This window comes from Rhopilema esculentum, chromosome 17, assembly GCF_057945365.1.
Source record: "Rhopilema esculentum isolate cy_ngs chromosome 17, ASM5794536v1, whole genome shotgun sequence".
NCBI classification, from domain to species: Eukaryota; Metazoa; Cnidaria; class Scyphozoa; order Rhizostomeae; family Rhizostomatidae; genus Rhopilema; species Rhopilema esculentum.
The window spans coordinates 6,372,505-6,396,967 of NC_142831.1; the positions used below are offsets into that span (position 1 = coordinate 6,372,505).

Below are 24,463 nucleotides of genomic sequence, written 5' to 3' on the forward strand. Positions count from 1 at the left end.
AAGGCTATAGGCTTAGGAAAATCGCCAATTTTTTTCGAAAATTTTTTCCTCCAAAAACCTCTTTATTCAATTAGAAAAGATCCGAATCAATAAGAAAATCGTTTAGTTTTGAAATTAAAGTCGTTTTTTTGAAAAAATCAGCACTTTTTAGAACCGTCGTTTTTCGAAAAAAAGTAAGGCTATAGGCTTAGGAAAATCGCCAATTTTTTTCGAAAATTTTTTCTTCCAAAAACCTCTTTATTCAATTAGAAAAGATCCGAGTCAATAAGAAAATAGTTTAGTTTTGAAATTAAAGTCGTTTTTTTGAAAAGATAAGCACTTTTTAGAACCGTCGTTTTTCGAAAAAAGTAAGGCTATAGGCTTAGGAAAATCGCCAATTCTTTTCGAAAATTTTTTCTTTCAAAAACCTCTTTGATCAATTAGAAAAGATCCGAATCAATAAGAAAATAGTTTAGTTTTTAAATTAAAGTCGTTTTTTTGAAAAAATAAGCACTTTTTAGAACCGTCGTTTTTCGAAAAAAAGTAAGGCTATAGGCTTAGGAAGTGCCATTTTTTTACAAAACTTTTTCTTGTTAAATATTTTCTTTTCTAATTTTCTTGTCTCAGTTAAATATTAAAGACGTTTACATCGCATGAGGTGTCCTTTATTCCATTTGAAAAAAATATTCCGTTTAAATGACGTGTAGCATAGAGTTTGAAGGAAACAAAGAAAACTTTAGAAAGATTGAGAAAATTTTAGGGTCTGTTAGATTTTCCTCTTCGAAAATATAAACAACATACTCGATCTAGAGAGCAACGTAATCTTCGAGCGTAGACAAAAAACTCCGCTGTTTATGCTCGCGAGGAATCAACAATTTGCGTTGAAAAATATCTGCTTGAATTAAACTATTACAAAGTGAAGAATGGGCGGATGGAATTCGAAGTACAATAATTGCATATTCTACAGTTTAAGTTTGAGTTTGAATGAGATACCTTTTTAGGTTCACTTTGCTTTCCATTATTTCCAATAATCCGCTTGGGTCGGCAAGTTGGACAGGCGTCACGCAGCCATGTTTGTTTTCGGAGACAATCTCGTATCAGAATTCTCCTTCGTTGCGTCTATTCATATGGTAGTTAGCCTAGAAGTCACAAATTTTGAGCATCAACTTTGGTATATTTCTTTAGAACTGAGTACTGAGTTGAAATATTTAGAAGCCTTTATTACACATCGATGGCATGAGCTGCTGCAGAGTGGTAGGCCAATGGCCGTTACCCATAAACCCTTCTTTCCTCAATTCAGTGCTTTATACCAGTTGAAATTGCTAGAAAATAGATTAGATTACCTGGACAGCTGTTTAGATTAGCTGGACACTACTGGAAAAACAGGAGTCATTCTTCATCCTAGAAACGAGAGTCATTAAACCCAGAGGGTGGGGAGGGGGTGGGGGTGACGAGCCAACAGGTCCCCCTTTTCAAAGGATGGATTACTTAGTTCAAAACGCATTTAAATGTCATATGCTCTTAGCACAAAATTGACTTTTCCTTTTTCAAATATAAACAAAGCATCAATGATAAGAAACAGAATTATGAAATGAAAAAGAGAAATAAAAGGTTTTAGATATCAATGGATAACATGTCGACAATCATTTTGTCATCTAAACCATAATTTGGATCTTATATACGGATACTCAATGCCACAGCAAAAATTAAAGGCCTAAAAAATTTAACGAAAAGAACAATTTTCTCATGGTTAATCCCAGTAGTTTTCGATGAAGATATGTTTTCTTCTACCACAAAATACTTTTCAAATGGAACCCTTTTTTCTGAAACATCTCATTGACCAGCAATGCCCAGAATACATAAAACAAACGAAACACATTTATATCACGGCTCAGGACATTTCTATAAAAAATACAAACACCAATATGAAATAGTAAATTATACAAAAATTCACATTCAAAATATTTGCAAATACTTCTCTCTTTATATTACAATTTGTACATTTTGACTTTATTAAAAATGTAAGTGATGGTCGAAGGTTCTAATAGATTCTACCATACGAACCAAATACCGTCTCAGAAAATGCTTTTAATCTAACAGCAATGGCTAACTGATGGGCCTAGACGCTATACTAAGAAAAAACAGAATCAATCATCCTTAAAAGGAAGAAAGTCTGCAAGTGTCATTGATAGTTGCAAATATTTACTGTTAGGCCAAATACGCGCAGATTGCAAATAATCTTCAATTTCTATAGGCTTTATCAATATGGCAGCGCATCCTTTTCACTCCATAGCAACGACTCTAGGTGGGTTGTCTTAGAACGAAAGGTTACGAAATGTAATACTAGTGACGTCACAAAGGTTATAATGATCAACAGAGTATAAGCCAGAGACTTGACTTTGAAATTAAAAGTTGGCTTTGAATAGATCTTTTGTTTTTACATTTGTTAATGACACAAGCTTGAATCACTGGTAGCAACTTTTTCAGACGCATTTCAGCAAGGCAGTCTGTCAAAGGTTCCCTGTTTAGAAAATTTTGCTGAGGGATAACAAAGCTTGAAAATGATGTATTTTTGCCATGACACTGACAACTGTATCGTGAGCCACAACAGCAAAAAGATTGGTCTGCAACGTCCAATATAATACTTGACTTTTTCTTCAAATGTATTGCAAGTTTAGGTTTATAAGCAATATGTAGATAAATCTAAAATTGTTGGAAGACGAAATAAGTTAAAGGCATTTGTCGAATAAGCCATTCGCTGTACTTAAAAGCATTTTTTGTACAGTTGAAGGAGATATGGTTCCAATCTTTCTTCCCCAACAAGATACTTCAACAGGAAGTCTTGAAAAGTTCAATTGAGCATCTCGCTTTGATTTGTGATATCGGGTTCGTGGTTAGTGGGAGGAGTTCTAGTTCAGTGATACGATCTATCACACCAAAAACTGTTTCACATAACTATAAAATTATCGATAAATAAAACAACCACGTCTATTTTGTTATCTTTAACAATTTCAATGTATCTGAACAAACAACTCGCAGATATTGTTGACGAAAAACGTCTAGCTCTTCTTTTGAAATCGTATAGGTTGTTGTGAAACAAAATGGAGTAGGGACATCTTTTCATAAAGTCATGACACAACGTGGCTCAACTCAGGGCTTACTCGAGACCACGAACAATGAGTGGATGAGCTGCAATAGATTAGAGGCAATTGGCCACAGATTATTATCCCACTCCCTTCCAGAAACATGACGTTTCTCTTTGTCAGTAATTGACAACGGCGTTATGCAGAAAGGATTTAAACGGTTAGAGTCCGTCGACTGAGCCTCGGCGTCATCATGACAGAACTTATAGTGTCCTTCATGAACTGTCGTATCGTTGTCTTTGGACTACCTGGTCCACTGCTTGATAACGATTCATTTGAAATTGAAAGTCTTCTACTCGCATCGTGTTGTTTCGCTTTCTCCACTACTAGAGCTTCGACAAGTAATTTCATAATGGTATTGTATACATTCTCGTAACCCTCCGCTGCCGAAACTTCGTTGAACCGTACGCCGTAATGCACCGAAAGTCGTTTACCCTCCTTTGAAGAGACCTCCCGCAAATGTCCTAGGTCTTCTTTGTTTCCAAGTAATAAAGTACATCCCTGCTCCAGTGGTTTCGATTCGTGGATCATTTGCAAAATTTTTTCGGCATCAAGAAAACTTTGTCTACTTGTAACTGAATAAACAACAATTATGGCTGATGCCCAGTTTATCAGTTTCTTTGGCTCTGTCATCCAATACTAAAATAAAAAAAGACTCGCGTGAAAGAAAAAGTTTGAAAGAAGTGAAAGATTGATCGTTAAGGAATATATTTGAAAGAAGCCTAGGTTACTCTCGCCTTGATTCTGTTGCTTAAAAGTTGGACAAGAATTCACATGAAAAATATTTTGAAACTCGAATATAAGCAACAAAACTACACTGTGTGAGAAGGCAGCAAAAGAACTTTGTTCATCCATGTATGTTACAAAATTACATCAATGCACCAATTTGGTTTAGAAACTTCGCCTCTTTGACCACAAAGGGATGTTGTTAATTGGTTGTGCTTTACTTCTGAGGCGATGGATATGCGACATACATTCAAAGAGGGGATACAAGAAAAGGAGATTCGGCATTGTAATAAACTGGCATCAAAATTTTTATACCAGGTTAAGTTCTTGAAAAAGAGCCATTTTTTCAGTGCCAGACAGTTGAATGTTTATTATTCTGTCACTTTTTGATGACATGATAGGCTCAAGTGTTTCTATTCTGCGTATAAGGGAAACCTTTTGTCCTCTGAAGTGCCAATTACTACTTTCTCGTGACAATGAGCTGGGGCGGTAAAATGGTGTTTCGTGTGCCATCCTGCAAAGTCATCGTTGCAGAAAATGAACTGCAGTAAATTAACAAATGTTTAGATGCATTTACGTACCATTTTTGAAGTATCTTTGACATCCAATGCTATTCTGGTGTCAGCGAGAAATATTTCCCTTTGAAACCGAGAATCTGTAAATGAAGAATAATCTAAAGTTTTACAGATCTTCGTATATGCACGAGAGATGAAGGCTTAAACAGAGACTGGCAATATCTAAAAAAAATCTAATATCAAATGAAAAGAAAGGGACATAGGTATGAGAACCTGAATTCACATATGAGCGTCCAGAAACATCAAACGAGAAATGTCACATGCGCTTATTTAAACTTTCGAGGATGTGGAAGTGATTTTAATCACTTATAGCGATTTCATTTTCACAAGAATCAGGTGGCCTAGCAATATTTCAACTAAACAAGGAACTTTTCACTTTCAGAAATATACATGGATCCTGATGGAGAAACAAACTCTTTCTATCCTTTGAACCCCCCCCCTATCACCCCCACCCCACCTCAATCTGACGCTCCAGGCGCAGCCCAGAAACAGTGAATACTGGCGTTTCGCAGCTCGTTCAAGTCTCCTTCATAACTGCAATGAGGTCGCACATCTAGCCCAAAACCGGACAATGCAGCAAATTTTAAACGAAAGCGTGAATTTCGTAAAATACCACGTGCCCAAAATAGAAATTTCATCCAATAATCCTAAACATTGGTGCGAATGGAATAAAAGGGTAAATTCCAAAGGATAATTCAAAAAGACTTTATCTTACCGCAACAGGAATCATATTCACCAATAAATCTTCGCGTAAGGAACCGAACTGTTAACGCTGGAAGAGAAAAACGACATTAGACCTAAAATTTTAGCATTCAGTTAGACCTGAAACAAGATTTAAATAGTTCAAAGTTAAAGGCGAAGAGGTATGGAGGGGTACAATGTCTTAGAAAAGGGGGCACTTTCCTTAAAATTGGCGGACAGTGGCCAAATGACCCAAAACCTTATGTCCCTCGTTGGGCGTGAGAAATTCTAACTGATAATAAAAACAGGGGTCCGCCGAAACAAAGTACGCTTAAAGGAGGCAAAGCATCAGATAGCAACCCCAAAATGAAGAAAATAACTCAGTTGATTTGTATTCCTTAATTGATAACAGACGCCTGACCTACAGCTTATCCCAACGAAGTTCAATTTGGATTCCGATGCAGCTGTGAATATAGCCAGCTTGCGGCATTGCAGCTGCGGTGAAATACCAAAGAGGGCATACTTCGTCGGTAAATATGGGAGAAATTACGGCAACAGTAAACAGGAAAAGCGTCAATCAACATAACATCAAAACAGTAAATAATGTTCTGACACTGTCTGGCGGTGTAGCTTCAAGAGCCATCGGCAAATATTTTGACTAGCAAAAATATGCTGTTGTGTAATACGAGTTGGAGCAGTTGCGGGCGAACACGTGATTTTATTTGGAAATCTGTTTGCGGTTGTTTTGGATTTTATGCTATTTAAATAAAAGACAGAATTCGAGGAATCTGGACGGTTTTTCTACGTTAACGGGTCAATCCATTCAAATGCAGTCAAAATATGGAAAACGATTACAAGGTCCAAGACTACAGAATCCACTGTCTGATCTCGTTTAGGGGTTCATTGTTGATCGACAAAAGTGGCCTACAATGCACTGGAGATGGGGCAGAGTTCCTGTTCCTTCTTACAAAGTTTCAAAGAAAATTGTTGCCAGAAAAGCTCCTACCCTTCGCCTCAACATAGCACTCAGCTTTCAGCTCAACGTAGCTTTCTCTTAAGATTTATGTTCGGTACACCAAGGTTTTCACATGAGATGGACCAAAAATTGCACAGAGTTTTCAAATATTTTGAAGCGCACTACCTTATGCTGACATTGTCAGTAACAAGCTGCATTAAGTAGGATTTAGGTCTCATGTAAAGTAGGAAAGCAATATAACGCCAGACATCCAGTTTTGTTGACTTTTAGCTATTGTTTTGACGCAATGGTTTATAAAAGGATAAGCTTAAGGTAACAGGCTGAAAAGATTAATGGATCGTTTGCTTTCGCATTGAAGCGGGCTTCAAAACACGTTTTGATATTCTTGCATAAAAAATTACCATCTTAAACAGAGTGTGAGAATCCCGTATGCTTAAACGGAGTCACGAAACCACAAAACTGAAGAAAAAATAGCTGCTTGCAATAATAGACATCCATCTCAAAGCTAGCTCATATCAACGGTCCATAGTCTCTTCAACCTTGTAAAAAATATGGTGCCTGAAACAGCAACCGGACTAAAACAAATAGCCCCTTCAATAAAAGGTACCATGTCATCCAGGTACTCTTGTATTATGCAAGGTGTTGGGCTCCAAAAAAGAAAATGGCGTGAAGGGTTCAGAATGGGATCAGTCCTTTTGCTAGCGCTCAAATGTGGCTAATTCGTGCCACTTCAAGATCTATGTATGGCTCTCCATATGACACATTACAGCATCGATCAGTCAAAATTAACTGAAATAACAAAGAAACATATATTACCTGATTTTCCAGTGCGCTCTGAGCCAACCACAGCAAGCCGTATGTCGTTATCTGAGCTATTATGCTTCATTTCCTCGATACAAGATGCTGACTGGACTGACAGCCTCTTCACTACACCCTGCAAGTTGAGGAATCAATTAACAAACAGGCTAAAAGTAACAGCTCAAAAAACAAAACGAGGGACTATCGTTGAAGAAACAGGCTCAGGTTTTGTTAGATCAGATCAGGTTTGACTTTGGTTTAGGTTTGAGTGCGATTAAGGCTAAAGTTTTAATAGCTAAAGAGAAATCACACAAAAACAGACGTGCTGTAGAGTACACTGTTGAGAATACACATATTTTGCTTGCACAAACAAAGTATATATTCTTTTTTATATAAGACAATATTGCTAATCATTTTTCAGCTTTCCAGCTATTTTGCATTGCAATCAATCTCTAAAACTAGGCAGTTCATTTCAAGAAGCAGTTCACTCTTGCAAAAAAAATACACGAGGTTTCAACAATAACAAATGAATTTCTAGGAATTTCTAAGTTAAAACAACCGGACTTCCACCAGAGATACATAAGATTTCAATCGAGTGATTTGCCCCTCGGTTTATACAACAGACTGACCAAGACTGTATCCTTTGAATTCATCTCAAACTTAACGTGGAGACGAACCGACTCAATCGTATTTGCAGAAAAGACAAGTTTCTAGTCCAACGGGCATAAAAAATCCTGATAATAACCACAATGCTACAAAAAGCTCTCTAGGCCATGTAAAATCTAAGCTTGTTATGTGCTGGTTTTTATGTTTTTTTAATATCTTTATCTCTGTGAGATCCTTTATGAGTTTAGATCTAATTCTTTGTCTGACATTCCGAAAGTATTTGGAACCGGTGTATAGACGAGTCCGAGACGGTGTATAGTAAAACGATTGGAAAGTGTATCAAGTAATATGGTGCAAAACGAAAAAGATCAAGCAAGCATCGAAGAAAGAATTTCGGTTGATTCTGAATATTTTGCAACAATCGCCAGGTTGACGAAAGGTGGAAACCATTTCAATCATATATACTCAAAACCGTAAAGGAGGTATCGGATGATTTCCAAATAACTTCACTCAGAAATGAAACAGAACATTTCACAGCAAATGTTTGCTAAAAAGAAACACGTTACCGAAAAAACCAGTTATTGCTCTGTTTTCTTTGATTGCTGTGAGCTTCTAAACCAAACCAGCTGCTACTACAAATATCGAAACAAACTCTTCTCTTATCACGTCTCTTTTCACTACGAAACACTGCAAGTTGTAATTTTTCTGCGATCTTCTGAACTCTGTCTGTAACAAAAACCTCCGTTTTCTGTGATGTGATCCGTCTTAGAACTCGTGTACACACATAATAAGCGTGTTTTCAAATAACCATGCTCACTTGATCGTCGCCGCAAATGTAAAGTCCGAATGTTTTGTGCAGAGACCATACCATTCAGGTATGACGTCAAAGAGGTCAATGGATAGGAGACACGAGGATCAACGAACAGACATTGCGCGGCGCTGAGATTCTTTGATGCGGAGTAGATTGGGAACAACGACTTTTCGGACGCAAATTGTATTCGAGAAAACAGTTAATCGGGCACTTCGTCACGAAAAAGGAAGCAGTAAAATAGATTAAAATCCAAACAATCGAAGTTTGCGAGGTCTCCAGAGATTGTATCGCAGATTTAGGCCAATTTCATACATTCTATTATGAAAACAACATACATTCTCAGTGAGTCATATTATCATTATTTGAAAAATGTTTCCTTTTGCGAACCCATTCACTTAGATAATACACTGTTTTGCCAGGCTGAAGTAAAACTTACTGATAAAGCATATTTATGCAATTTAATGCAATTATTTGAATATTTAAAGGTATTTAAAAATATAAGAAAGGCAATAAATAGGACACAAGACCATCTCGGGTTTCAAAGCTTCAAACCCAGAAAAAACCCACACATTTTGCAAGATTTTCGCACTCCTTCCGGCGCGAGTGAACTGAATCCCAAATTGCCTTGTGCAAGAAACGCTTTTTTGGAAGAATTGGAACCATCCTCGGTTCCGATTTTTGTTCAAACCTGTGTCAATAACAAATGATCATAAAACCTTATGTTGGAACAATAACAGAAAATTGGAACAATAACAAACCTTTTTATTTGCCCCGAATAGCCAGTAGGCGTTTGGAAATCGTCTGTTTCAAAGCCTTTCTGGCCAAACATTTAACCCCGATTATCTTCTCGAAACCAAAAAGGATCAGTCACAAGGTAGATTCCAAAAATGTTGTAAATTTGCCTCGAAATCTTGTTCTCGTCAATGATTACATAACTGTCCACAACCGAATATATGTTTTATAACGATGATGATGATGATGATGATGATGATAATAATTATTATTATGTTTCTTGTTTGATACAAGTGTATAAGCAGTTTTTATGCATCAAAAAAGACGCCATCATAAGTACATAGAATTATTTGGCGCCTGTCCACAGTGAAAATTTTATAAACGTTTTCTGAAAGCTGTTCTTATTTCGTGCTGGCATGGTGTCTCTCAAGGACACATGCAATCCAGTATGGAAGTGCTGCGACAGGTTTCCCTTCCATCGTTTCTTGATGGATGTCCTTTAACTTTCCTATTTCTCTACATTTCTCTACACTGGTTCGGGACGGAGCAGGGCCTTGGGGCTCAGCCCACTTGGTAATTCCAAGAGATAGCCAATATCATTTCTGATATTTTCTGAAATACACTATCAACTCCGCCAAACCCCCTCCCCCACTTCCCCCTAAAACAATGGCCAAACCTAAAATGAGTATGATACCCATGCCATACAGTGAAACTTATTTGATTCTCATATACCGTGAGCCTTTGAATAAGCTCCCACCTTCAGATAGGCCCCCGTCAAATGGGCCCCTACCCTAAAGTATTTTGTGTGTGAAATCAGCCCCCACTCTTAAATAAGCCCCCATTTATTGAGACATGCCTCGATAACAATAGGTACAGTATAATATATCTTCAATTCCGAGCATACTGACCAGGCTGCTGTTAAATAAATAATCAAATCAGTAATTGAGAAAACTATATCTGGCTATTTGTTCTTAAATTCCCATTTTACATTGCCTACAGCAGGGGGAGTATTTTACATCAAGCAATCTTAAGGTGTGTCACATGAACTTTAAAGAAACACCCAGTTTTCAAGGCAAAACCCGATACATCGACACGCCTTATTTCGGATAAAAAGGAAAGCCCGAGCTCAATGGCTTTCTGACAGCCCCTTACATACGTATTCTTCGTCACTAATTCCACATTCTCTGCCTCCACGTTTCCACGTTTGTCAGCAAATTGGAATGAATGGATGTGAATTCGCTTGAGAAAGCAGCGTAAGAAATGGTTACACTAACTAAAGCCTTTATTGATCATTGCAACAATAATCGAGGGCTAGATAAGAAATCATGCCGAAACATTGTGTTTAAAAATAAACAGATTAATATCAATGTCCTCAAAGTGAATCAGGGATATTGAGGTTTATTTATAATAACTCAAGATAGTATCTTTATAGTACGCACACTCGTATGAATGACGGGAAAGATTTCAGTGACAAATGGCTGAATTGTTTGTAGCTTAGTACTCATTTCGGTAACACGTGGTGATTTTCTCAAGGAAATTATTCATCAATGGTAACCTGTTATGCACCTTTTCAGATCATCGAGTTTATCCTTAATATTTTAATAAAAAACACGAACTGTAAAAGCACCCTGTGCAAAAATTAAAGAATGAAAGATTTTCCGTGAAAAAATTGAAGTTTTCTGAATGATATTATATATTTAATCGTCATTTTATTGTATCTCTAATCTAATAAATCAAGCTACTAATATACAGTTTACTCCGGTAAAGCTAGACTCCCAAGGGGCCTATCCCAGTAAAGCGAATGTCCCGGTATGATAAGGAAGTCCACAGGAAAGGCACCGATGTAGTGCTATCAAAATAAAGGGGGTCCTTGCACAAAATGTTGCAAAAAACAATAGCAAAAGTAGAAATTTGCAAACTATCGGCATTAACAAGGGGGGCTCAGCCCCCTGAGCCCCCCTAGCACTATGCATCTGGGGACAGGGAATACCTATCCCATTCAACTAAAGTACCACTTATCCGGGGTTCCATTTATCCAGAGTATTCTATATCGTAAATCAAAATAAAGGGCTGGCGCAAAAGATTCCCTTGCGCAAAAGATTACGTGTATAAGGGAATCTTTTATTACAAGAACCAGTAAATAAAGTGTTTAGGCCCTATTTGCAGATAAAGTAAGTGCGTCAATCACAAACACGTCAAGAAGGGTTTCATAAAATGAGTAAGATGGCCTTAACTAAAGATGTGACATTGATGTTCCATTTACCAAACATTTAGCTGATAGAACATGTTTAAAGAGATGTCATCTTACTGGAAATCTTTTTAGCAAGATAAAGTTATAGTCTGCAAGATGCCAAATCTCTTTTGACATGTGAGTGAAAGGCTATCAAGGGTACATGATCCAATTACTCCCAGCATTGATCAATTGGTTGTCAGGATTCTTAACATTGATAAGAAAATATGACCAAAACCAAAAATTTCTAATAGTTTATCAGAAGAGGTCTGCAAGTTCCTATACGTATTTCCTAAGCTACGAAGCCACACGCAAAGAATCAAAACCGATTCTTGGTCCCTGTAACTCAATTAGTAACCTTGGTTCTTCAATACATCAGCAGGCTTTCTCTAACTTATCGATTTCACGAAATCTAACCTCCAAAATCTATTAAGACTTTATGGCCACCAATAACTCTATTTATTTGTCTATCAAAATATCCCCGGAGCCACATCTAATTTTCCAACTACTAAGCAATAAATCTAATTAAAATTATGATGTAAATTGGCGAAAGGTTAAAAGATGAGAAAGCCATACAAAAGTATACATTGACTAATAGAATCACGGTAAGTACTGAAAGGAACCACTAAATTAGCCAATTGGCACATTGCTTGAATGGTTGAAATTTAGCACTTTTGCTTTTTTAAAAAAATATCCTCAATCACGATAAACTATCAATTTCAAGACGATTTTGACGATTGCATCCATCTTTCGTTTCCAAGGGCATAAATAGTCATCAAGATATCGAAATAAGACAAATATGATACTACAACTAACAGAAATTATAAATAATGTGAAACATTGATTTAATTACCTTGGGTTTAAATACATGCCTTTGCTAAGAAATTCGCCTCCACGGTAGAAAGCAATAGAAAGTATGAAAAAGAGTGATTGGCAAAAATTGAATTTTTCCTTAAGCTAACAATCTATGCCAACAAAAACTAAATTAAATGATATAAAGCCTACAAGCAAGCCTTATCATTTTTTCAGCAAAAACGCCAAAAAGCCACTTAAAGCTGGATGGTAACTGGGAAAAAAGGAGGTTGAGGTCCTCTTGTTACAGAAGACTGAACCCAAAGAGATAGCACTTTGGTCTCCTTGTCACTATCAACTTTAAGGAGATTTTCAGTATTGTGAGATAGCTAACACTTGTTCTAGCCAATTTCAGGAATTTTCTTACTGTAACAAATGACTTCTTCACTCAAACGTCACGAGGTGGGAAATATGGGACTCCATCCTATAAGACCCCGTATCTGGGCCTCTGTGGAAGTAACCATTTCATTGTGCATTGAAGTAGAAGCCATAATCTAAGATTTATAAAGAATTGTAACAAACAATCTTTCAGATAAAAAAGTACACGAATAAAATTTCTTGATTTTAGAGAAAAGGTCTTTGCAGTAGATTGTTCTAGTTGAAAATCGCTGCATGTTAAGAATCTAGGCCGTCAGTCGGTAGCACTAGGCGTCAACATACTATATCAGTTTCAAATCAGCTTAGATTTACATGAGCCCAGTTCTTTATCGAAGATCATTGAATAAACACAGTGGGTAATTTTCCCCTTAATTTAATGCCAACACTAGCAATTTCCGATACATCCAACAAAAATAAAGTTACAAAGATACCTTATCAGCTTAGTTATTTCCATTCAATAACAGAAAACGGACATTCCTAGTCTATCTCTAGTCTGGAACGAAAGCTTTAGGCCTTTTAATAACCTTGGGTTACAAACAAAACTCCCCGCAATTAGCAAAGGTGAACGTCAATTAGAAAAGACAAAAACAGAATTCCAAAATCTTGGCAGCAGCAACAGTTACCCAGCTTCTTTACAAACTTATAGATTTTATCAATTTCAGTTGTTTATCGGGAAAACTACTTCAAATAACAGGTCTGCGACGAAAAGGTAGCGCCAGTGATCTAGCTCTGCTAGTAAAGTGTAGCCAAAGTAAATTCTGCAAAGAGGGCCCTGAGAAAAGTCCCAATGTACTACTGTATAAATATACGTTTTCATATTGCATTTCGAGTACAGTACAATACAATTTTCTATATCAAAATAAAAGATCTTGACTCGTGTAGACTTGTTCGTTGCCTCTCTTAAACTGAGGGGTTAGCGATTACAAGAAGCCAATCAAAGCACCTTTTCTCTTTCCTCTTGTGCTATTTTTTAGCCACATCTCAATATAACTAGCCTTCTGCTTACATTGTATAAGATGTTGCTTTAGAGGATTAAAGAAATTTTCTTAAAAGCTAGTTGTTGAAAGAGATCAAAATTGGCAGCTCAAGATGTTTTTAATATTCAAGTGCAAAACCTTATGGAGAATGTGATTCACAGCAAAAATTAGCCAGCATGATGACGTCAAAAATGCAAGACTTATGTGCGAAGTATATTAGAGCTGATTAAAGAAAAGTGTAATTCTTGTTAATGTGCAGCAAAGCCATACAGAAATTTAAGGAATTACAAGGACCTTTGACTCCAAGATGACAATGTCACTTTTGATTCATTTTTCAAGTAGGATTTGGAAGTTTAGGAGCAAAGCAACAAACCAATCTGGCCTAATGCAATTACAAGATTTTGACATTTCTTAACTAAAAACTGAATAGAGGTTTTCTTCACTTTTCAGTTGGTCATATAAAGAATGAATGCTATGCTTGTTGGCAAGGAGATCTAAAATATAGGAGATTCACAAGTGACAGTTTTACGAACGGTAGGGTAAAAAGTAGCTAAAAATGGTTGAGGCAAAACGAATGTATGTCATCATAATTGGGAATATGGCCAAAGTCTATTTTTCCTGGAACTTCTATCTAATTATTCCATAAATTAAAACGGCCATCGACCTTTTTGTGCTGGTTGTTTAGTATGGATCTCGAAAATCTTGCTTCATTTAAATAAAACTGCCCAAATTGAATCTAGGGTGCAATTAATTTTGTCTGACAAGGGGGGGGGGGCTGCATGTTTTCTCCCTTGGCGTTTTTGTTTGACTCAAATACATTTTCAAAATGCTAAAAAATAGTATTCCACTCAGAACGATACATAATTGGTTTTAAAAGCCGTTTTAAAAGTATCTTGTTCCTTGTAACGAAAACCATTAATCAGAGAAAATGTATTCAATAGGTAGAGGCTTGGATTGTCCTACCAATGACAAGCAGTGATTGATAGTGGCAATCTTTGGTCATTTAGGCTACTTAATAACAGATTGACAAAAAGTCATCTTGTGATTGTGGCAACAAGTTGAAGATAAGCGAACGAAATTGTATCTTTGCTATGCAAAACATTCGATTCGATACTATAGATTTCGAAATTATTAACAGAATATAATTTCACTGTAAACAAGTATGTTTTGACAATATTATGTCAACGTCAGTATTCCCCTCTGTGTCGTCATTACTTGTATCAATGACCTGCGTCTATGCAGAGCGTGATTACATTTGAGAAACATTGTTACATTGCGTGTGTTGGGCATTTTCCGATCGTGCAGACAATTTTATACCGTAACCTCAACCTTTAATACATGATTAACAAAACGGTATCCAGAGTTCGTGGATAACAAATAAAAACAATAAACAGATAAACTATAAATCTGATATCATATGTCAAGGTAGGAATTTTAATCGGTTTTTTTCCAAGGGCAAAATGCAAGCACGCAAGGGGCAGTTGAGGGGAAAAAGGAGGGGGAGAGGTGGGGAGAGGAGGAGGGAGGGGCGGGGGTGATAATGATATCCCTATCAGGTAGACTATCAAAAGCAATTAATAATTTTACTACACAACTTTACTTGGAAGTGTACAAAATGAGGATTCATTTCGTTTACTAATACATAGCTTTTCATAAGAATACCTAAATTTTTTGTTGAGCCTCTATATTTTTAATTTTTTACTTTGATCCTAAGATTATTCCTAATTTATTCTTGAGCGACATAAGGTATAACGGCGTTGCATTATAAATTTAATGACTCCAAAGCCAGATAATTCTATTCCAAAACATATACCGTGAGACTCGCTTTTACTTTATAATTCTTGATTAAGTTTGGACCTTGTATTTCCCTAAAACTATTCTTAAATTTCAGGAATTTTGAGTCTCAATATTCTTTTAGACTTAATTCTTATTATAGATAAAGTGTGTATGGTTTTTCAGTTTGATAATGCTTGACAAAAACAGAAAGGTGTCTGGGTACAGAGTTTCTTGCTTTTTAAAGCTCTTTGTCTGATTAAAACGCTTGACTTGATGAAGCTTCTTTGAGGACATTTAACGAAAATGGGAGCTGGAACACGCTAACATTACAACTTATGGGCCAAGATTTCTGGCAATAATTGTATTAAGCACGATGCATATGTGGTCTTTTTGGGAAACCTAAAAAAATGCAGTCCATACAATCCTTACGAATAATTGATCTGCCTTCGTTAAGTAGCAAGGCTTAATGTTTCACACAGAAGAGATTAATTATTATAGAATCTATTTGAAGGCTCTTTAGAGACACGTTTATTCGTTTCACAGATATAACAAGTGACTTTGATAAATTAGTGAAGGAGACACAAGTTAGAAAAACAGGAAATGTGACACTCTCGTCATGTCCTGAGTAGATCTTTTACTTTAATTTTGTTGCAATCTTGAATCGAGGAGTGGATTTACTCAAATCCTCAATTAGATGGAATTTTTTCTATGTGCTAGAATGAGAAAAGCTGCCAATTTTCGAAAACATATAGCGACTCGCATCAGTGGTGTAGTGCTATCAAAATAACAAGGGGGCTCTTGCACAAAACGCAATAGTAAAAACAGAAATTGGCTAATTTTCGGCATTAACAAGGGGAGCTCTTCCCCACCCCCCAAGCCCACCCCAACGCTACACCCCTGCTCACAATGCAGCCAACGACATGCAATAATTAGAAAACGATTCTGCAGCAGAACAAGCGGCGACAAGCCCGAAGTTATGACAATATAAACATTAGCTAGACTGTATGAACAAATTATGGTCCATATAATTTCGTGTATTGATATATTGTAACGAACAGCCATTTAAGGGTTGGCTAGTTCATTGCTGATTGCTCCATAGTATCATTCTATTACCCTTATTAGGCAACAATTACAAAAGTTAGAGCTGTAGTAGGACTCGCATAAACATAGCGTCTTTTTTGTTGTATTACGAAATTTGAAAAGATATGCTGTGCTATTCAAAAAATACGAGAACGTTTGTAGAACGTTCACCTATGTTACTGTTGGTGGCGAGGGGCAATTCGTTCCTGCAAAAAAGGGTATGAGATTTCCACGAAAACAAAGGAATTTTCAGAGATTATTATAAAACAGTAGGATTTCCACCAAGGGTGCCCTTCGGTTGGTGGAGAGCAGCCCTTTCCTGGTAACGTGTACTTCATAAAAAGAAAAAGCAATAGGATCTATTCATGATACTGAAGACATGTTGTATTTATGGGCCAGTAACACATTTTGAATTGATAATCTTGGTTTGAAAACATTGCTTTCATCCACTGGCAATAGCAAGTGGAAAACCGTGAGGAATTCCAATCTTTGACGTCACACTATTATTTTTAAAAGGCTAACTAATTAAATGATGGGGATCCAAAGCACAAACAAATCTATTTATAGAAGGTGGATGTTTACGTTTAACAGAACAATAATGGAAGCCATCTTTGATAATTTAAAGACATTACGTTTAATTGGCAGTCATTACCCTGATTGTTGCTTGGCAATAAGTGATTGAAACGAGCAGACCGCTATACTGAAAATCGTAAGTGGTGCGAGTGCGCTAAATGGTAGGCTAGATTATAATATATATTTTGTACAAATCAGCAATTTTAAAAACTTATCTCATGAATCATTTGAAAAAATTGGGAAATTTATTGAAAAAGTGAACAATTTTTCAAATATAAAGAAAACAATAAAATGCGTGCTATAGTTATTTAAAGTGAAATGATCTTACTGATATTAGCTTTGAGCTAATGTAACAATGGTAATACCCAACGATATGGGAGGGCTGGGCTGTTTATGTTTGTGTGTAGGTAGAATAAGGGACAACAAAATATGGGACAGGAAAATAAGGGACGGGAGAATAAAATGATGAAAAGTATGGGGCAGGAAGCAAGACAGGGACCAGGCGTGACAGTGGAAGAGAAAATGGGCAGGATCCACACAGCCCCCCAGATACAAAATATGATATGGTCTCTGAAACAAGACACAGTTCACGGAAAATTTATTAAAGCCAAATGATTCTAGAAAACGAAAAGAATCATCGATCGGGGGTAATTCGAATAATTGTGTAGGTATAATCGATGGCTCCGGATTAGCTGAAAAGGGCAAAAAACGGGGTGACGGGAAGCCTATTGTGACAGAATCTACAATGAATAGACCCATTGCTCATGAAGTTAGCAGTATTTAGCCTTGCATTAATGTCTTCAATTTTTTTTCTTTTTTTTAGTAAACTGTATCTGGTCAGTGCTGGTTTGTGACGTAAACTACCCCTTGAACAATAGCTCCCCAGTCCAGACAAAACGTGGTTGATGCTGTGTACAAATAACACTATTCTGCGTGCATCTTTCGTCCTAACATGCTAATATCTCAATATTTGAGTGGGGCAAACAGGCAGCTTCCTTTGCCTATGGTTTTAAATCGTCTTTATTCACAACAAGGCGTATAACGGTGAGGTATACACAGTTATAATGGCAGCGGTGCTAAGAAAGATCTTTTTCTATCTTAAAACACAATCCCCTTGACCGCAGGGCAAGCATTTGAGACCTAAGGCTTGCGGAGGAGGTTAGTGTTTTTATTACCTCAAAATTGTTTACAATTAAAAATCTAGCACCTTTCAAATTTGGATTTTGCAAATCCCCCAGTCAACTTTGGTAAGCACCTCTCTTTTTGCCCTGTTTTTCTAAAGAACTTTTCATGAAAGTGAGATTTTCCAAAGGCAAATATTTGAAAACGTTGCTCAAAAAGGAAACGCAGCTTCACATCTGTCTGGCAATCTGAAAAACAGCTAAAAAGGCCTCGTCATCTCTACCGTTCACACAACTACTCGAAAGTCTAGGACTGATATAAGAGAAAGGAAAAAAGTATATCATTTGTCCTCCCTTTACAGCTAAAAGGTTTCATACATTGATAATTGTAATTTTATTCATTAATACTTCCGTGATGTGTATTATGTTCCTCTTTGTTTCAATAATAATCATATATGAACAAATATAATTCACCTGCAAGTAGGTAGTAATTGAATTTTCCCTTAAACAGAACATACTCTGAATGGGCCTAAGTTTCTTCATTGTTGTTCCTCGACTTTAACTTAATGTGATACAGTTACTGTTTAATCAGGATATAAGGAACTCACAAAATATAAGGAGTTCTTTTTCCTTCGTCTTCAATAGGTTATGGTTGTGTTATATAAATCATACTGCTGTTTCATTTTATTTACTATGTCATATTACTCATGATATACATTCTTAAAAGGGAATGAATAAAATGAGGTCCTTTTACAGCTATCCAGTCCAAGAAGGAACACTTGTCTCATTTCAGAAATAAAGAAAAAAAAAGGGAGGCGATATGCTTGTATAAAAATCAATTCCTAGAAAATTTATATATAGGGCCATTGTCAGGATTTGTCATGTAAAATAAAGTTTATTTTTCATGTCAAAATGATTTGACAGACCAGCACTAGATTGTTGTCTGATAATTTATTTCTCATCATTTCTGTCTAATTAAATTTCTTTTTGTGCTAGTGCATCGATTGCGACTAGAAATATTTCACCAAAGCATGCACAGTCTGATAGGACAGGGAACTAGACGGTAGAAGTGTTCCCATCTCATGAAAGAGACAACTTTCTCTATGAATATACCGTGCACTTTTGGTAGAAACTGAATTGCTTTATATGAAGATCCGTGCTTGATTTCATGAGGTTATTATTTGCTTACGAAAGTCACAAGAACGTGAACTCGAGAGTTCGGCAACTGGAGGGAGGCCAGCAAAAAAGACAACCTTCTCATTGTGAATCATGATATATTTTTTCGACATTGACCTTTTCTAGAAACCTTGTGTTCTTTTCAGAGCACTACGGGTACAGCCCTTGCATATGCCTCATCTCGTTCGTGACACAGGGAGAATCACATTATGAGGTTGGGTCTGATTTAGCAGAACGCGCTTATCGACACGATTTTCAAAGACAAAAAATATCAAATTCTTAAAAGTGATATATATAAAAGAAAGCCTACCTTTCTCCTTGACTTTGAAGTCTCTGGAGAAGGCCCAGAAACAGATGCTTTTCCCGACGTTTTCATTGCGTTCCCACTCTGCAATAAACAAAGTCACAGTGTTTGATAAAGGTTATTGCAAATCTAACCGAAAGCACCAAGAAAGCAGATTAACATAAGCTTCCAATATCAAAATTGGCCACGGCTGAGGCCCACGGAATCTAACCCCAAATTTTACAAACATAGAAAAAAAAATCCACCATACATATCAGAATTTAACGGGTATGCTGCAACAATTAAAAAATAAATCTCACTAGTTATACAAAAAGCGTGATAAATATTGGGGGGGGGGGGTACTCCCATTATGGCCTGAAAGGGGGTCCGTTCGGGGTCAAAGAGGGCCAACGCTAAAATCTTAAAAAATTATCCTCAAATGGTAGTACTTTTGACAAAACCCCTCAAACGGTAGCCTAAAAACCGAAACTATTTCCTTGGTAGCATCCATTTCTTTGTGCTCCCCTGGTTCTTTTTCGACAAATTTCTTCATAATTGATTGTTTCGGGAAAGATAAATCTTTTTCATTATCTATACAAATCGTAAGCTAAACTGAGCAGTTCAGTTATTATCGAAAATGGGCCATTTGGTTGCCATGTGGTAAGACCCTCAAACGGATTGAACCCCCCTGTCAGGCCTTAATGGGAGTACCCCCCCCTCGGGGGGATAAATATTATCTCTGCTTCAAATTATTTTCAGTTGTTATCTTATCTTTCTATAAAGTTTTATAAAAAATAGGATTCTCAACGCTGTAAAATGGATAAGAACTTTGAGAGCAAATTTCTCTAAAAAGGTTGGCGGATAGGTTCAACTGACCTTTGAAAAAGGGGGAGTTCAAGGGCTTTTCTCTAGCCGACTGAGGCCAATTCTTTGAGGTTCATAATTTCTTTATGAGTTTACCGTATGCTTTAACCAAGACATCATATCATGAGGACAGGAAACTTCTTCCCTTCTTTAAGCGAATATTTAGGGGGAGTTACGCATCTTTCTGAGAATTATCAAAATAACATTTTCCAATTTCATTTTCTATTTTTGCTTGAAACGGAAGATAATTTTCCTTGTCGTGGTACAATTTGAATTTGCATATAAGTGGAGGACCAGGTTGCATAAAGTGTGGCTCAACAAAAGTATGTCTTTCTTTGCTGCACGACGAAGCAAAATATATAGGGAATCTTTGATTCCAATGAAAATACGCAGAGTCTCTCTTTACTTCGAAATCTATTGCGGTCAAAGGGCGCGGTTAAAACGAGTGGCTTTGGTTGGCAATACAAATGCAGTGCGCAATATCATCCAGGTCTGGGAACATGGCTATAACGATATTGGCCAGTGTGGCAAAGAAACACAACGGAAGTCGCAATGCGGTAATAACTTTCAATAAATCGACTATCAAGATATGGGATAATGTTTATTGCAGATGATTATCAACATAGATTGCTAAAATTATACTTGAATTACGTCATTTGCACCAAAAAGCTTCTAAAAGTAATCTAAAATGGATTTAATACCAATTAAGTTCCTGTTACAGTAATGTTTGTTACTTTAGGTTTCCTTTGCTCTTTGAAGATACGCAAATTCCGAATGAAGAGAAAGGCGAAGACTTCAGCAAATAAAAATCGTTTTCTTTATACGTTCCTCCCTTCCTTCCTATATTCCAGTCATTGCTATGCTATACGCTCCAACAGTGCATAAATTTAGCTGCTTGATGGAAACTATATGCGACTTTTTTCTCGAGTCTGTACAAATCCTAATTTGGAAACTGAATTAAACACAAAAACCTAGCAACATGGGCTCCGACAGAGGATGGAAAGTGGGGGGTTGGGCAAGTGAAGATTTAAAACCCATAACAAAAGATTTTGAGAAAAGCTCTATTGTTTAGCAAAAAGTGGGGATGCATAGCCCCCTGGCCCCCCTTCGTCGGAGGCCCTGAGCAACGCTAGATAAAACTGTCGTTAAATCAGCAAAACAGCCATCATCAAATTATGAATGGGGGTGGAATATACCTTTTTCATGCGATTATAATCATTACAAAAAGATAAGTGGGTTTCACACCCCCACAGGCAGATGCAACCGTTGGTTTTCTTAAAGCACACACATTTGAACCCATAGATTATGTTTCAAAAAAAGAAAACACAACCTCGTTTCCATGTATAAAAATTCTGGCTACCACTGTGCCTACCATCTCGGAGAAAATTGTGGAGACGAAATTAGATTTCGCAACTTTTTACCTTACGTTGCCCCTATAAATTCGAATCCCCCCTTTCCTCCGAATAAATGTTGGATTGGTAGTTCTATCATATGTGCTTCAAAAACATGCGTTTAACATTGAATGGAGAGCGGGGGAAGGGGGTTGTTTTTGAAAGGAAAAAAGAAAACAAATCAACTTTTCTTGAAAAGTCTCAAATATGTTTGTCCGGGATTTTATTATTATCTAAGTTGCTCAATGATGGTTGCATTCTTGGATTAAAACGAAAAAAATTGAGGCTTGATAAGAAAAATGCTGTTCAATAAAACCGAGGGCTCTTGCAATTCTAACAATGAAATGTTCCAGAGATTTCATCGATCGTCCCACATAATTCAAAACTCTAAGATACATGGTTTTGAGGCACTTGACTCGTTGACTCTTTCTAAGAAATTATTCTTTGATTAAAAATGACAATAAACGCCAAAAGACAGCAGGCCTATTAAGGTCAATTATAGTGCTATGCAAGTTTTATCGTTTTAGCAGTCAGCTCCAGGGCAACCTGCTGGTTAAGGACGAGCAAAGAAATTATATCGACCTTAACTGTGTCTCAACAACTCTTATTAGAAACAACGTATAAACGGAAAACCGTTTGGGAGAGGGGGGAGGGGAGGGTGGGCCATGAAGTATCGTGCAAAACCAAGTATCTTGAAAATTACTTCCAGATTTGTACATAGACTGTACACAGCAGGGAAGCAAGACAGACCTCAGTAGGGGTAGAAAGCAAAGGCAAGTCTGGGTGCTTTTGGTGTGCGTTCTATCAATATGAAACAAAAAGCAACAATGAATTTTCTCCGAAAATAAACCTTCATTTTATATCTTCCCGATGAAACCCTTTTCTCACCACAGTAAACTGGTGAGAAGCATTTTGTGAGAAATAACACCAAGATAAATGACTTGCAAATACCTTGATTAAACTTTCATTTTAAACACAGTGTGGAAAACTTGTTTTACCATAGTCTGCAATTTTAACGAGGCCAAAAAGATTCCATCCATTTATCATTTCCCGTGTTCTTTTGTGGAAGGTAAAGCCGTTCCTCGGGTTGGAAACGAGAGTACTATACTTACCATAAACAAATCATCAATTCCAGTTTGGAGCCTTCGAGTTCCAGGCCTTGGTGGAAAAATTCCTTGCAAAAACGTGAACCTTCCAGTAATAAGTAACTGAAATATTGATACAAAATGCAACTAGAGGGACTTAACAAAGGGACCTGAGTCTTGTTAAGTGCTTGTAAAATTGTAGTTTATCGAAGTCAAACTCACCAGTTTGCGTCGGACAGAAGAAATCGTTGACTCGAGATTTCCAGAATGCTTTTTGCGTTCCAACAGTCGATCTGATGACGGACTTTTGAAAATATCATGAATACTTGGAGAAGGCATGATCTGCGCACAATGGCTCAATGGCCTTGATTTGTTCTATCCAATTTCCTTTAAATAAAAAGATTCGTGATAAAGAGGCAGATAACGAAGTGTTCATTTACAAATCCAATTTATTCGTTTGTGTGCGAGCTTCGTGCATTTGTTTACATATACGACAAATTCAATACCCTTGTCAATGACAGCTCGCGCACACAAAGCAGGTTGTTTCGTTGATTCGAGTCCTGTCATCAGTCGGGTTTCCGTGTAAACAAATTACCCTCACTGCGGACCTACAAAAGCGTACAGCTTTCAGCCATATCACTAGTCGCCCATACCAATAAACAACTGCCGCTTCAGAAGAGACAACATTGAAATCTGAAAATGTTCATCTTTTTTACCAAAATTCAACTACAAATGGGTTTTTCGGAGTGGTGTAGAGATATAAAAAAGAACCCAGCAGACTCACGCAGCACTTCTACTCCCCAACCCTTTAAACCCCTTGAAGGTTTAAAACCGAACAAAAAGAGGCTTTGGCAAACAGTTGGGGGATAGTCTCCCGAGCCCGACCCAATCCCCACCCCTGCTCCACATTGCCTGTGTTAATGTAGCAATTTTCAGCAAATTTTTAGAAAATTTTATAAATTTTGTTATTTTATAATTTATAGAAAGAAATTTTTATTATTTTTTTGGATTATGTGTTTTAAAATCAAAAGCCCTAAAAAAATTCAAAACCTCATCGAGAGTGTCATCGGGTCAGCCATTTTCCTTGCTTGGTGGTGGTTGGAGCTTCGATCGCAGGAAGAAAATATGAATCAAGGTCAAATTAGTTTGTCTGTTATTTGGAGATTTCTGGTTTTCGGGGTTTGAAGCCGAGGGGCAATTCACTCTTGCGCAAAGCGTACGTTTTTTCACAAAAACAAAAAGATTTCCAGGGATTTTCAGGTAAAAAATTCCCACCAAAGATGTACGAGATTTCCATAGAAGGATTTGCCATTCGGTTGTAGCGAACCCCTAAAAAAATTGTACCTGTAGCCAGTAGCGGCGCCACAGGGGGGGACTGGGGGACGTGTCCCCCCAAGTTCTCGGCAGGATCAACTTTGTACCTTGAGAAATCGCGTCTTTACTAATAATATTATAAAAAACACTGAAGAAATAAGAAATCAAGCACTTACACGGAAGTAAGACTTAATTCCTCTGACGATCCACCACTCCTCCTCCAAACTGCTTCAACTAGTGTAACTGAATCGAGCTACAATCCTGTCTTTTAGAGACATCTGCAAACGCTATTAGTAATATTTCTATGCGACCTTAAACAATCATGGTGTATTTGAT

The 24,463-nt window shown here is 37.0% G+C and overlaps 1 protein-coding gene across 1 annotated transcript; it reads right to left on the bottom strand.

Moving 5' to 3' along the window:
• Positions 1-1,903: 1,903 nt before the first annotated feature.
• On the bottom strand, positions 1,904-24,463 carry LOC135682494 (ras-related and estrogen-regulated growth inhibitor-like protein A). Its single transcript, XM_065197413.2, has 7 exons — positions 24,304-24,463; positions 23,036-23,200; positions 19,501-19,578; positions 6,897-7,014; positions 5,139-5,195; positions 4,430-4,503; positions 1,904-3,761 (listed from the first exon to the last, which is right to left on the bottom strand). The coding sequence occupies exons 2-7, from the start codon at positions 23,150-23,152 to the stop codon at positions 3,276-3,278; spliced, it is 930 nt and encodes a 309-aa protein (XP_065053485.1). The 5' UTR covers positions 23,153-23,200; positions 24,304-24,463; the 3' UTR covers positions 1,904-3,275.

Coding starts and splice junctions, on each gene's coding strand:
- LOC135682494 (XM_065197413.2), bottom strand. CDS start 23,152: ATGCCTTCTCCAAGTATTCATGATATTTTCAAAAGTCCGTCATCAGAT. Junction 5,196..6,896: donor AGAGCGCACTGGAAAATCAG/GTAATATATGTT, acceptor TTTCTCTTCCAG/CGTTAACAGTTCGGTTCCTT. Junction 3,762..4,429: donor TCAAAGATACTTCAAAAATG/GTACGTAAATGC, acceptor TTTTTATTTTAG/TATTGGATGACAGAGCCAAA.